The sequence below is a fragment of the Chamaea fasciata genome, unplaced genomic scaffold (assembly GCF_029207755.1).
Source record: "Chamaea fasciata isolate MVZ Bird 193981 ecotype frontalis unplaced genomic scaffold, bChaFas1.0.hap1 SCAF_12, whole genome shotgun sequence".
In the NCBI taxonomy this organism is placed as follows: domain Eukaryota; kingdom Metazoa; phylum Chordata; class Aves; order Passeriformes; family Sylviidae; genus Chamaea; species Chamaea fasciata.
This window is the reverse complement of record NW_027094097.1, coordinates 21,893,896-21,906,820: the sequence shown is the minus strand read 5'-3', so window position 1 is coordinate 21,906,820 and position 12,925 is coordinate 21,893,896. Positions and strand designations below refer to the sequence as shown.

The following is a 12,925-nucleotide window of genomic DNA, read 5'->3' as shown; positions in this document are numbered from 1 at the left end:
CACCAAGCTCCTGCTGACTAAGGGCACCTAGAGCTCAGTGTGCCTGTGCCAGGCTGGGCCCACGGGCACAGCACATCCTCTGCCCTGGCCTTGCAGCCGTATCATGGTCAGCTGTGCTCTGGGACAGCACAGCCGCAAGGCTGGAGAACAGAGGGTGTGAAAAAGCACCGTCCTTGCTCCAGCCCCGGGTGAGGCAGGGAAGCTGTTGCCCGTCAGGAAGGCGGAAAGCTCTCTGACCTCTTTGTTCCTCTAGTACTTTGCAGAATAATGAAACCCCTTCCACTATACCTAGAGATGGCCAGACATCTATCAACACCCCTCTACCGTTTGCCTACTGTTCCCTGGGCATCTTTCTTCCCTTGGGAATGCTCAGAGGAATGTGCAGCGAGGGGAAGCAGGGCCTGTCAGGCCTGGGTGCAGGGCCTGACAGCACATGCCAAGCTGGGACTGGCTGCAGGCTGCCTGCCCACGGCCTGGAGCCAAGCTCACAGCATGGGCTGTACCCAGAGTGCAGGGACAACAATGGCTTTGGAGATAAATCTGTGTTTTGGCTCCTCCAGTCTCACCTTGTTCTCGTCAGGAGTGAAGTGGACGTGCACATCGGTAATGGCGCCTCCTGGCACGGCACGGCATGCATCACTGGGGCCCGCCAGCTGGAAGTAAGGTGAGCTCTCCATGGAGACCTGCACCCCCTGAAGATTCTGCAGGAAAGACATGGAACCATGATTTTGCCACTTGAGGAAACAGGACAAGAGGAGACCTGTCCATGCCCTGGTGACGTCCTTCCTTGACCCCTTTTCCAAAGCCCTTTCTGCTGTGGAGGTACAGGCACAGAATTCCCAAGGGTGAACTTGAATCCCTTCTGTCTGGCTCCAGCATTTTGGCCAGGGGCAGTAGGGCAGTGCCTGGTGGGAAGGAAGGGCCGAGCAGGTCAGCACCGGCAGGATGGAGACAAGAGCACCTGAACCAAATCATCTGCATATTCAACAGGGCCAAAAACCTGCTGATTTCTGCCTGCACACAGCTATGCAGTCGTGTTCCACGGAGGGAATGGGCTACCTGAAAGCATAACAGCACATTCTCCTGCGGGGAAGAAGAAATTCCTTTCTAGCAGGTCAGCTTTGGATAGGGCAGTTCTGGGGGATACAGTCATGCAGGCAGAGCAGCAAGAGAGGAGACCAAACACTGTGGCCTTACTGGGAACAAAAGCAAACCTGAAAAGCAAAAGAAGGAACACAGCAATCCCTAAAAAAGGGAGATGACAAAGAGAATTTAAAGCGCCAGTAAAGCAGCAAGGAAGAATCATCAACTGATTACAGCAATCACCTCCCCGAAAGTGATGGAAACACAGACAGGTTGTGCCTGTTGACTGTGGGCTTCAAAGGCATTTTCCTCCTGGAGAAACCTTGCAATTCTTTAGGGGAATGGTCTCTCGCCTTTTGACCCTTCTGGAATTTCCTCCCTACATGTCCACACCTAATTGGCTGAATGCCAGGACCCTCCCAAAATAGGAGACTAGATAAGACCCCTGGATTTCTTTGTTCTCTCTCTTTCGGCCCCTGGACCCCTTTGAGGAATAAACGACTTGGAATAATCTGGGGGTAAGAGCCTCTTTTGAAATCTTTTGTCCTGTCCCTTCGGAGATATTCCTCCAAAGCCTCTCCAGAGCTAGCCCTGGGGAGGGGGGCCGGGCCTGCGGGGGGAATATTTCAAAACATGACCAGCACTGACTCACAGTGTGGTTTCAGTATTAAAAGCCAACCTTGGCTCTCCAGGGGTTCTTGCTGCCTGTGCAGGCAAGCTGGGCTGCTGGGCATTCCCGCTTGCAGCCAGCAGGCCAAGTTCTGCTCTCTGGGATACACAGACACAGCAAACATGCATTTTCAACACATAGATATCAACCCCTGAGCACCAAAATGCTCTCAAAAAGTCTAAACCAGATGATTTTGAGTCCTTCCTGTCTCTTCCCACCAGCCCACTCTTGGCACAAGCCTCATTTAAGAAAATGTTTCCCTGACTGAAATTCAAATGGTCTCAGTTTTCCCCTTTAGAGTCCAACACGACTGCTGACGTTTTTCAACTTTTTCCCTCTCAGCTCTCTTGGGAAACTGCAAAACAGGAGCACATGGCTTTGGATGTTCTGTGGTTCTCCGAGGGGAAAGCAGAGCACCATGCTGCTTTTGGAAAATCTGAGCAGAGCTGGATGAATCTTAGCAGGAGCCTGAAGTGGCACCTAAAGGCCTCCTACTGCTTCTGCTACATCAATCTGATTCCAGGGCTGTTTCAGAACATTTCCTGCCGTGCCAGTGCCACTAATGATAGTGATTCCAGCAGAAAGCGTAGACGACTCAGCCCCTGAGCTTTGACTGTGAGCTGCACAAAGGGAGCCAAACAGGCTCATTTCCCCAGGCAAATGTCAAGGGACTGTGGAACGAGCCCAGGGGAGGGGATCTGATGCTTCCCCAGCTCAGCCCGTGGTGGGGACCTCACCTGCGCCTTGCGGGAGAAGCCTGGCAGCACCAAGTCCACAGACTCTCCTGGCTTCAGGTCCATTGACAGCGGCTCCAGCCCAAACACGGGGGCCGTATGTTTGCGCCTCTGGGAATCACGTTTGGCCTTGGGGCTACTGTGGGCTGAGGTGCTCTGGCCCTCCTTCCCAGCTGGCCTGTTACATTCCACCTTCCAGAAGAGCTGATGGAAGTGGTGGCCCCCATCTGTTAGTCTGAACTGATGAGCACAGGGAAGGAGGCTAGAAGAGAAACCAGAATGGAAAATAGTATGGGAGAAGCTATTGTCCTGGTCATCAGATTGCTCCCAATGAGGATTCTGAGCTGTTAATAGCTTGGAGACCGTCTTCATTTGCAGCTCTTAATGTGGACCGGGAACAGTGTCTGATAAGCTGCCCTTCTGATGTCGTTATTGCAAAGAGGAATATGTTTCTAATGGTAATGTAGCATTTTCCAGGCCAGGCTAACAGGATCTGGTGTTTTCCGCCAAAATGTGTGTTCTGGGGTGATTCATACTGTTACTGTATTTTGCATTAATCTGCACCCGAAACTGTTATTGAATCTTTGAGATCCTGCACCTGAGGCCCTTGTGTGCGGGGGTATGATTGCAGGCATTTTTAAAAGCCAGCGCGGAGGAAGTTTCTGGACGATCCCAGCAAGCTGCTAGAAATCATCTGTCTGCTCTAGGAGAGGAAACCAGGGGAGCAGGGGCTCTCTCGTTCGTAGAAGCTTTGGTTTTGCACTGGTGGTCATTTGTAGAAACTTCATTTCGCAATCAGAAACTGTTTTGAAGTGAACTTTGCAAACTCTGCTGGCAACGGAAAAATGAGCAAGGTCCTGTGTAGAAGTGTACCTCACCTGGTAGGGTTTGCAGCCCCACAGTGGCAAGGAGGCTTCCATTTAAGGGAAGGATTTGGGTTCCATTCTTTGTTTCACTCATGAGGTAAAAACCAGAGGTTTTGATACCTTTTTTGGCCTTGTGCCAGGACGGACGCAGCCCTTGGATCTTTGAGACTGTGCCTCAAGCCCTGTTCCTATTTCTATTGGGCAGGATGCCAAGAATCCGGCCTGGATTGTTACATGCTTAAGAGAATAGACCAAGATCCTCAGGGCATTTTTGGGGTGTTGTAGCAAGTGCAAAGGTCCTCCTTGCACTCGGCACAGCTTTTTCTCTTTTTTCTGCATGGCTTCTTATTTTCACCTTAATGAAAACAGTTTTGCTTTTCAAACACCTCTGATCATGCTGCCTCGCTAATATTTTAGGCCATCCTGAGGCTGCCGGTCAAACCCAGAGGTGATGCACCTGAGAGGGCACCCTAACATTCTGGCCTCCCGCACAAGCATCAGTCCTGGGCAGGCAGGGCAGCAGCAGAGCCCACGAGCAGCGTGAGGAAGCGTTGGCAGCGGCACTGCAGGCCCCACACAAACCAGCAAGTTTCCATCTGCCTCTGGAACTGCTCTGCGGGCTCCTGCCTTCCCAGGGGGGTCGTCACCCTCCCGTCTCTTTGTTCCCAGGGCCCCTGCTTGCCTGGCAGGTGCCATTTTGGAAGGGAAGGGTGCGATGCCATCTTCCCTTGGTCCCGCAGCCACACGGAGGGCCCGCCTCATCCAGGCGCCATTTTGGGAACCTTTTGTTCTGGGGGAGCCTGCGAGATCATTACTTGACCAAGTGAGGACATAGATGTGTTAGAACTGAAGGCAATTCAGTGGCAATTGAGCAACTGGTTTCTCTTTCAGTGGTTTTTGAGGGTACCTAGCAACGCTCAACTGGCCATCACATGTCTCTAAAGGTATCTCTGCCTTCAGGGAAGGAGTCAGGGTCTTTGAACACTGAAGAAGATCGTGCCTGAAGGACTACAGCAAAACTGCTCCTTGTTGAGACAGAAGGAGAGGTGGGAGTGGGAGATCTCCTACCTGAATTGGTATCCCAAGTTGAGCTCCGGGGCAAATGGTTTGTCTGTGACAATTGTGGTGCCAGTGCCAAAAGCCAGGAGGGTGGAGGTGGTCCAAAGTCTGTTCCCAATGAACAGCTGGAGAGCATCAGCAAAAACCCCAGTGTCATCCAGGGTTGCTGTGACAGTCACAGGAACATCACCCCTGGCGGGGATCACTCCTTCCCTGGGTTCAATAACATAGCAGTGAGGTTTACAAGCCTGTAAGACACGCATAATGTGCATTTAGGATGGAAACCATACACCCTGGTCTCTTATGGGGTGTAAGAAAAGGAGAAGACTAAAGAGGGGAGGATAAAAATCCTAAAGGCCTAATTTCCCTAAATTTAAGCTGCAGTATTGGGGAACAGCAGAGCTTACACAACCTGTATTTTCCCCTCCTTTAACAGACTCTCACCTAATTAACCCAGTTTTGCCCAACCCAAGGGACGCTTATCCTCAGGAGAGTGTTCCTTCCCCAGTCCTTCTCTGGAGTGTGTGCCAAGGAAAGCTGCTTTCTCTCTCCTGGCTTCTCACAAAGGCTCAGGGCCAGAGGAAGTCATGACGGCTCAAATCCCACTCCAGAAACCACACAGCTGGAGGACACTGCTGAGAGCCTGAAGAATATCTCCGCAAAACCAGTTGAGCAAAACCCCAACACCAAACTATCCTTTCCCAAGAGGCCATCAATGCTTTTCAACGTCCCCTAAAGGACCGAGGCCCTCACTTCCCACTGATCATCCGCTGTAGAGAGGTGCCCCAGGGCCTTCTGCTTTGGAAAAGTCACCTCTAAATGGTTATGGCAGAGCAGGAAAGAAGGAAGCAGAGGGAAAACTGGATGACATGTGCTCAGTGGGCATGGCCCACTCTTCCTAAGAACTCGTGTCCTCTGGTTTCTCATGGGCTTCACAGATTGGCCAAGAGAGCTGGAAGCTGCCCAAAGGAGGGAGGAAAGGCCCCGCACCAGCACAGCTGTACAGACACAGCTCTGCAGGTCCAGCCCTGGAACGAGCACGTGAAGCCCATCCTTTACACACCAGGCCCACCCAGCCAAGGTGCATTGCTCCCTGAAGAGGTGGAAGGCAGAATTTCATTGTGTAGTTCGAGAAAGCTGTCCTGGAAAAATCCCTCACTTTAAGGTTACATTTATCCCCCAAACTGCAGGAAAAGCAGCAAGAGGAAAAATCATGCCCCTCCTCCTTGGCTCAGGAGGCTGTGGCTGGACTTTCCCACATGGCCTGATGCTTTATCCACAGACACAAACAAGTCCACAGGATCAGGTTTTAACCAGCTCCAAGTTCAACACACCCAGCATGGAGAAGAACAGACCTCAAGCCCCTCAGAGATCTCCCCCTCCAGCAGACATCCCACCCAGCCCCAGGCCCAGCCTACAAGCCCTTCCTGGCTGCAGCAGCCCTGCTCTCCCTGCCAGGGGAGCAGCCCCAGCTCCTCTGCCCTATGCAGCCTTCACATATTAAACAGCCATTCTCTGCAGCCGGTCCCCAAAGATGCTCTTCAAAGGCACAGAGACCACAGGCTGGGGGGGTGCACAACCCCCACACATGTCTTTGTGTGGACAGCCCAACTGGCCTGACCCACAGCAGGTGTGAAAATTGCCTCCCCACCAGCAGTCTGAGGACAGACCTCACACCCTCTTCTCTACCATGAACAGCAGTTTGGCACAAAGCAAATGTAGATGGCACAGGGAAAGCACAGGGAAACCCATGCTCTCCGAGGAGCAAAGGACCACAGGTTTCTCTTGATCTCAGAGCTCAAAAACCGTGACACACACAGCTAAAGACCTTCCATAAAATTATGGGAGAACTCGTCAACACAATCCAGACGAATTTCTGCTCCAACATCTCTGCACCTGATTTCACTGAGGAGTGCCCCAGCTAAAACCACTCCAGAGCCAGGTTCCTTTTGCCTCACCCAGATGGAATCTTGGAATATCTTGCTTCCTCTCACACAGGCCGATGCATATAAAAACCACGTCATGGCAGCTTGTAATGTCAACCAGTCAATTTCCCTGGAAAACGGCCCCACAGATACTTACAATCTCTAGCCTGAAGTCTAAATCGACGAGACCTTCGTTGAAGAGGCCAAAAGCTTGTGAATTAGGCCTTAGCACTGGGATCCTGCCGAACTCTATCAGCCTTGGACTTATGTAGACTGCTGACAGCCGTCCAAGGCTCTGTAGTTCTGTTCTCTGTTACAGAAAGCAGGCAAGAAAGAGTAAAAAAAAAAAATCAAACCCAAACAGGGAAACCTAAAAAAGCTTAAACAGCTCAACCCAGCTCAAGTTATTTCTTTAGGGACAGCTACCATTCTCCAGCTGAATTCCTGGGATTTTGGGGGGAAAAAAATAAAGCTTATGTATTCACCTCCAAATTGAAAAGGATTAAGTAAAGAGAAACTTTCAAACTACAAATTATTGGTCCAAAGGTAGAAGCTTTGCAAGAAATCTCTAGTTAAGATCAGGCTGACAGTTAAACAACTGGTTCTTCGGGTGGGGAGAAACTCTTCTCTTTAGGTAAGCAATCTGATAGTTGAAAGCAAGTGCTCAGTCAAACTTCAGGCTCCCTGGCACAGCCTGCACTGCCTGTCCTCCCTGTTGACTGGTTTACATGCAGTGCCACAATGGCCCAGGTTCAGATGTTTGGTGCCATCCAGGGAATTTGGCATCACCATTTCCATGTTTTAATGTAAGCTTAAATCCTTGCAACTACTCTTCAGATGCCAGCTTTCCTTTCTTTTACAGAAAGCCCAAGGTTCCCAGAAATCTTCTGACATCCTCTTTTGTGCTGAGAGGTAACATTTTAAAAAAGATGTTTCCAAAGTTAAGAGCATTTTAAAGAGTAATTAAAATGATCCTCAATTCCAGCTTAGATGAACTACCTTCTGGGTCAGACACTGACATTGCCACCTATAAGGCACGAGCTGTTTATGCCACCTGCCCCTGCTGTCCTTCTCCACAGCAGCCTGTGCCTCTTTTCCCCGGAAGAATCCCCGCACACTGTGCACCCTGCCAGGACCAGTTGCACGAAGGCACACACCTCCCCTTGCACTCACCAGTGGGTTTCTTGCATCCCCAAACACGCCGGTACAAACACTGGTGCAACGCTTGCCCAATCTTTGGATTTCAACTGTAACTGGAATCTCTGCAGCGCTCCGAGGCTGGAGAATCCCACAGGGTCTGGGGCTGGAGTAGAGCACAGGAGAGTCCTCCTCGGGTTCCTAGAAGGGACAGAATCAAATCCAGCTTCAGAGGGACCTCTGAAGAAACTTCAAACTCCTTAACATCCATCCCAACAGCAACTTACACACATTTTTAAAAATCCCCAGGACAAAGGTAAAAGGCACAAACAAGATCCAAGAATTGTAGGCTTAGCATTCTCAGGGGGTTCTGCAAGGAGGCTGCCAGCACAAGCACTGGTGTCTGTGGATGCAGCAGCTTTTCACAACCCTCGAAGATCTCCCACAAGAAAACACCCTGAAGACTAGAACGTAAGCCCTTTCCTCAAGAGATTAAACTGCATCCTAAAGCTAACATTCAGGTAGGATCCTGTTCTCAGCAGATCTTTAAGACTGAATAGGAACCGGCAAGGTCTTATCCAAACCCTCTTCCCCCCTAATAATCTCCACAATAATATTTCAGAGGAGGAGGTGGATGCGATGCCAAACCTGGGGAATAAGCCCGTAGCAGCCAGGAAGGTGGGTGTTATTCCAAATGAAGAACTTCCTCACGAACGGGGCCTTCAGGTCGCACTCATGGATCCCCCGGTTTTGGGGGTACACTTGCAGCTCAGGAATGAAACATTTGGGCAAAGAGATGACCCCAAGGGAATCAGAGATACTGAGAGAATGGAGAACGTTTACCCCCAAAGATTGTGAAATGGAGCACAACACCTTTGTCACTGTCAAATACACATTTAACAGGCCTACGGTGAAAAATTGCCTTTAAAGTCCTCCCACTCAAACATGTCTTGTCGAGGAGGGGCAAAACCTGAGAGGCAGCACCCAGAGGCTGCCAAGTGCCCCAGGCAGAGCACTTGGTCCCACAGCTGCCTCAGCCCCTCCTTCGCCCAAGAAGGTTTGCAAGAACTCCTGGAACAGTCCCAGTGATCCATGAGCTCTGGGGGAGCCTTCCCAACAGGGATCAGTGCTCAGTAAGGCTCCAGGAACACACGACTCTAGTGTCTCAGTAAAAAGGACTCCCTTCTCTCCCATGGTGCTGTTACCCTGCCTGAGAACTCAGCTGTTTGCCCCAGCCTTGGAGGGCATGAGACATCACCTGCCCCACAGAGTGGGAGATCACTCCCTCCCAGTTCCTAAAACTCCCCTGGTCCTTCACTCCACAGGTCCAAACACTGACTGTCCCCAATGGCACTTGCTTTTCAAACATGGCAGCCCAGGCACTGACGAGATGGCTCTGCCTGGGAGTGGGAACAGCACCAGGGAATTGCATCCCTCTTGTCATTAAACTGACACCTAGAGCAGCACAGCAGGATGGAATTCTGCTGGAGCAAGAACAACTTTTGCTTTAAGCCTGAGAACATCAAAGCTCAAAACAGGAAGCAGAGAGAAGGGGAAAAAGTAGAGCTGACCTGCCACATCAAGGACTGATTTCCCCTCTGAAGATCCTGCCCTCACCTCTCTTGCTGTGAGCCACTTCCCCACTGTCACGTGCCCTCGTTAACAGAACCAGACCCTGACCCTCAGCAGACTGCTTGGTGTGCCCCAAGCCAACGCGGGCTGGTTGCAACCCAGCACAACTCCACCTCTTGCAGGAAGAAGGCGAGGAGGCCCTTGGGAAATTTGCTTCACCTCAAGCACCAGGTCAATAAATGATATCATTCCTGGTCCCTTTAGAAAACGACCCAGGACCACGCTGGGCTGTCAGCAGGGCTGCTTTTCACCACAGGCTGCTTTTCAAGCACTGCTGTTCTCATGTCCAGCTGGGTAGAACATGAGGTCATTAAACAACACGTCTCCTTGGGAGCTGCAGCCAGCACGTCCTGTGCAAGGCAGTGCGCTGGGGGAGGCCAGGGAAGTGCTGGTACCTGGCCTTGATGATCAGTGATGCCACTCCCTTGCCAAACCACTCCAGGTCCACCAGCAATTTCCGGTTGTATTCCGTCACAGTGTTGGAACACAGGGTCACCTGGTGGAAGAGAAGAGCAGTAAATTCTTCTTTACAAAAGCTCATGACTCACGTGTGATGTCCTCCAGTTTTTGTGGTAAGAAAAGGGAGGATTTTGCCTTAATTCTTCTGCTGCTCCACGTGTAGAGCAGTCTCTAAGAGTGACAAAAGCCTTCTGGCAAATACCAGATTTGTTAAGCACACCTTGCTATCAGGGCATAGGTCAGCTAAATTAAAACATTAGACTAAAGCTCTGTGCAGCACTGTGTTCAAATTAAGGGGCAAATTTTCATCTGACTACAATGACATAAATGCAGTGGAAATCTGCTGACTTGAACAGAATGAGTTCAGCTTTACAGCAGGAAGCTGAAGACAAAGCGTGGGCCAGCAGGTGCTGGGCAGTTCATGGCCGCAGAGTTTTTTGCCTTCACTGGAGATCCCTGCAGTGAACACAAATCATTCTACTCCCCAGGACAGGAGAAATGAGACCAAGAAGAAAAGCAAACTGCTTTATATAATGACATCTCTCTAACAGCCACCTTTGGTCCTCGTCCGTCCTCTGCCCACTTGCAATCAAAGACATTGCTCTCAAAAACACCAAAATGCCTTCAGTACTTGACCATTATGGGACATGATTTCAGCTTGTGATTTTGGAAACAAATCAGTGCTCCTTCAGGAACGTCCCGAGTAACCCAGCTCACAGAGGCCCCACGCCAGTGCAGATCCTCGCTCACACGATGATCAGAGCTGGCATCAGAGCTAAAGCCCTCCCACACTCCCGTGAAGCTTCAGACCCGCTGCTGAAGTGTGTGTGGCTGGACTCTTCCCATACCTCGATATCCTGGTGTTCCTGGGATTGGAGGGTCCTTTCGCTGGGGTTCAGTGTAAACTCCCGTGGCTTCACAGAAAAATGAATTCCCTCCCTCCAGGAGGGCTCACTGTCGCTGAGTATTTGCTCAAAGCTGCTAACAGCAGGCTGAGTGCCATCGTCCGACACCCGGGAGGTGTTAGTGAGGCGACAGGTCTTGGTGTAGGGAAAGCCTAGGAAAAGGACACAAATATCCATTTAGGCACCAGTTATGTCGTGACTCCCGGTGGGAATACCCTGGTAGCATGAAAGCGTGATTGGAGTTTAGCTCTTTATTATCTGAACTACAGATTACTGAGAAGCTGCAAGAGGAATTAGTCGTCACTTAGTTCCCTTTAACACTGATTCCAGACTGTAGCCTTGAAAATGCCTGCTCTTAGCCCTGCTCAACACTGCAAGCTTCTCTCTTTCTGATGGGGAGAAGCTCCCTCACCTGCCCCAAACCAGCACCAGTTATTTCTCCCTGATGACTGTGCACCCAGACCAAGCATTTCCTCTGAAAATTCAAACTGTAAAATTCCCTGTTAAGTCTGCCAACACTCCTACCCTTTTCAAGATACATAAAGAGTGAGTCGCCATTGAGAAGAAGCTACAGCAGAAGAAAGTGAGGATGGAATCAGGAACTAGAACGTGATGCAAAGCACCCTAATGCAGTTTCTCTCTGCAGAATTCTTAAGGCGTCTTTTGGTTTGGGCCAAACAGACTGGGCATGTGACAGCTCAGAGCCCACTCAGCTGGAGGCAAACCCGAGCCTTGACCCAACAAGCGGGGACATCGCACCCATACTACTCACTGTGATTGCTGCCTGCAAGGGTTTACCCCACCTTAACTCTGAGATTTGCTTTCCATATTGGAAAGCCAGAGATAGTGCCACGCATGGTGGGGATGTCCTGCAGAGCCCGGACACCAGCCACAACCCGCTCTGCAGTGGACTGGCTGGCCAGCTCTGTGGGGAGGAGACTTCTCCCCAGGCCTGCTCACCAAGAGTCATTTGAACACAGGTGGGGGAAAAAAACAACTGCAGGCGCAGCCCAGAGCTTCTCTGTGCCCATCAACAGTAATCACTGCCGGCTCCAGCAGTGACTCCAGCAGGGAGGCAAGAGAAGCACAAAAGGGACAAACACAGATGTCAAAACCTCAAATGAGACTGAGGTCACCACATGCAGACAACAGTCAACAACAGTTAAAAAGAAGCAAATATATAACAGCTGCCTTCAGCTGAAGAGACCTTAGGAATGCGTTTCTACCTGTTGCCTTTCTTGTTTCATTTATTCAAAAGGCAACTTAACAAATGCCTCAGTGGTGATGCAGGGTGGCGAAGAAGCAGATCAGGAGAGGCAATTAGTTTTCTTAAAACGTTCAACAACTTCATTGTTATGAGTTTAGGTTTCGTAGTGAATTTTGGCCTCAGTCTGGGAAGGGAAATACAGGGGGTTTGGGGTGGTCTCGGCTGTGCGGGTGGGCTTTTCCATCCGGGGCTCTTTGGGAGCTGTGCCGTGATGCCGCGGGCGGTTGTGAAGTCGGAGCCGAGGTTTGCAGGGGGCAGACCTTTCCGTCCTTCCGCCGGGGCTCGGGAAGGTCGGCAGCGTGCTGCTGCGGGACGTCGTGCGCTTGACGCCGGGCTCAGCACCGTGATCAAACCTGCCCGCCGTCCCCGCTTCTGCCTGCTCCCGATTGCCAGTGCCCAGATCTCCTGCTGCCCGTAGTTTGCAAAAGCAGCGATTTCCTCCTTCCCTCCCTGCCCGTGCCGGCTGGGAGGGAAATCACTGCCCTGCCAGAGCCCACCGCTCCTCCAGCCTGTGATCATAACCACACCAAAGGGGAAAACAGGACTCGGCGGGTTGGAAACTTCTGGCATTGCGTTGTTGTCTGTGCTGTCCGGATATACTCTAGTAACGAACTGCTATTCCTTTTCCATATTTTTGCCTGGAAGCCCTGTAATTTCAAAGGTACAGTAATTTGGAGAGAGGAGGGTCATCATTCCATTCCGTGAAGATTGCCACCTTCCTTGGCAGAATCTGTCTTTTAAACCAGGACAGAGACACCAGAAAATACTTGCTCCTATTTGATCCCACAATGGCAAAATGCTACCTGAGGCACCTGCAGTTCACACCCTGAAGAGGCTGTTGTGGCAGAACATGAGCAGTGCTGGATGCTTTTACGTTCAAGTGCTCCATTTTGGAGCACACAGATCCCTCCCGCTGTGTCCCAGCGCAGGGAACACTCACCAAAGGAGATGTCACCGAAGTCGAGCTCATCGGTGTCGAAGTGTAAAGTCGGCCCGACGACACACCCCCTGCGATGACAGGGACACAGGAGGAAATGGCTGCGTTAAAGGGAATTGCAAAGCCTCCGGCTGTCGTGGCTTGGGGGCACAAAACCTGGTGTCAGGGGCATCGTGCGTTTCAAATCAACACACCACCATGTGCTCAGCACAGTGTCCATGTGCACAGGAGGCAGCTAAAGCCAAGAGGCC

General features: G+C 51.1%; 1 protein-coding gene across 1 annotated transcript in view; it reads right to left on the bottom strand.

The window, feature by feature from the left end:
- Positions 1 to 12,925, bottom strand: part of LOC136296109 (hydrocephalus-inducing protein homolog) — a 120,878-nt gene that overhangs the window by 87,730 nt on the left and 20,223 nt on the right. Inside the window, 7 exon segments of the mRNA XM_066194941.1 lie at positions 567 to 683; positions 2,491 to 2,749; positions 4,422 to 4,660; positions 8,123 to 8,294; positions 9,502 to 9,602; positions 10,414 to 10,622; positions 12,678 to 12,745. Coding sequence (XP_066051038.1) covers positions 567 to 683; positions 2,491 to 2,749; positions 4,422 to 4,660; positions 8,123 to 8,294; positions 9,502 to 9,602; positions 10,414 to 10,622; positions 12,678 to 12,745 — 1,165 coding nt within the window.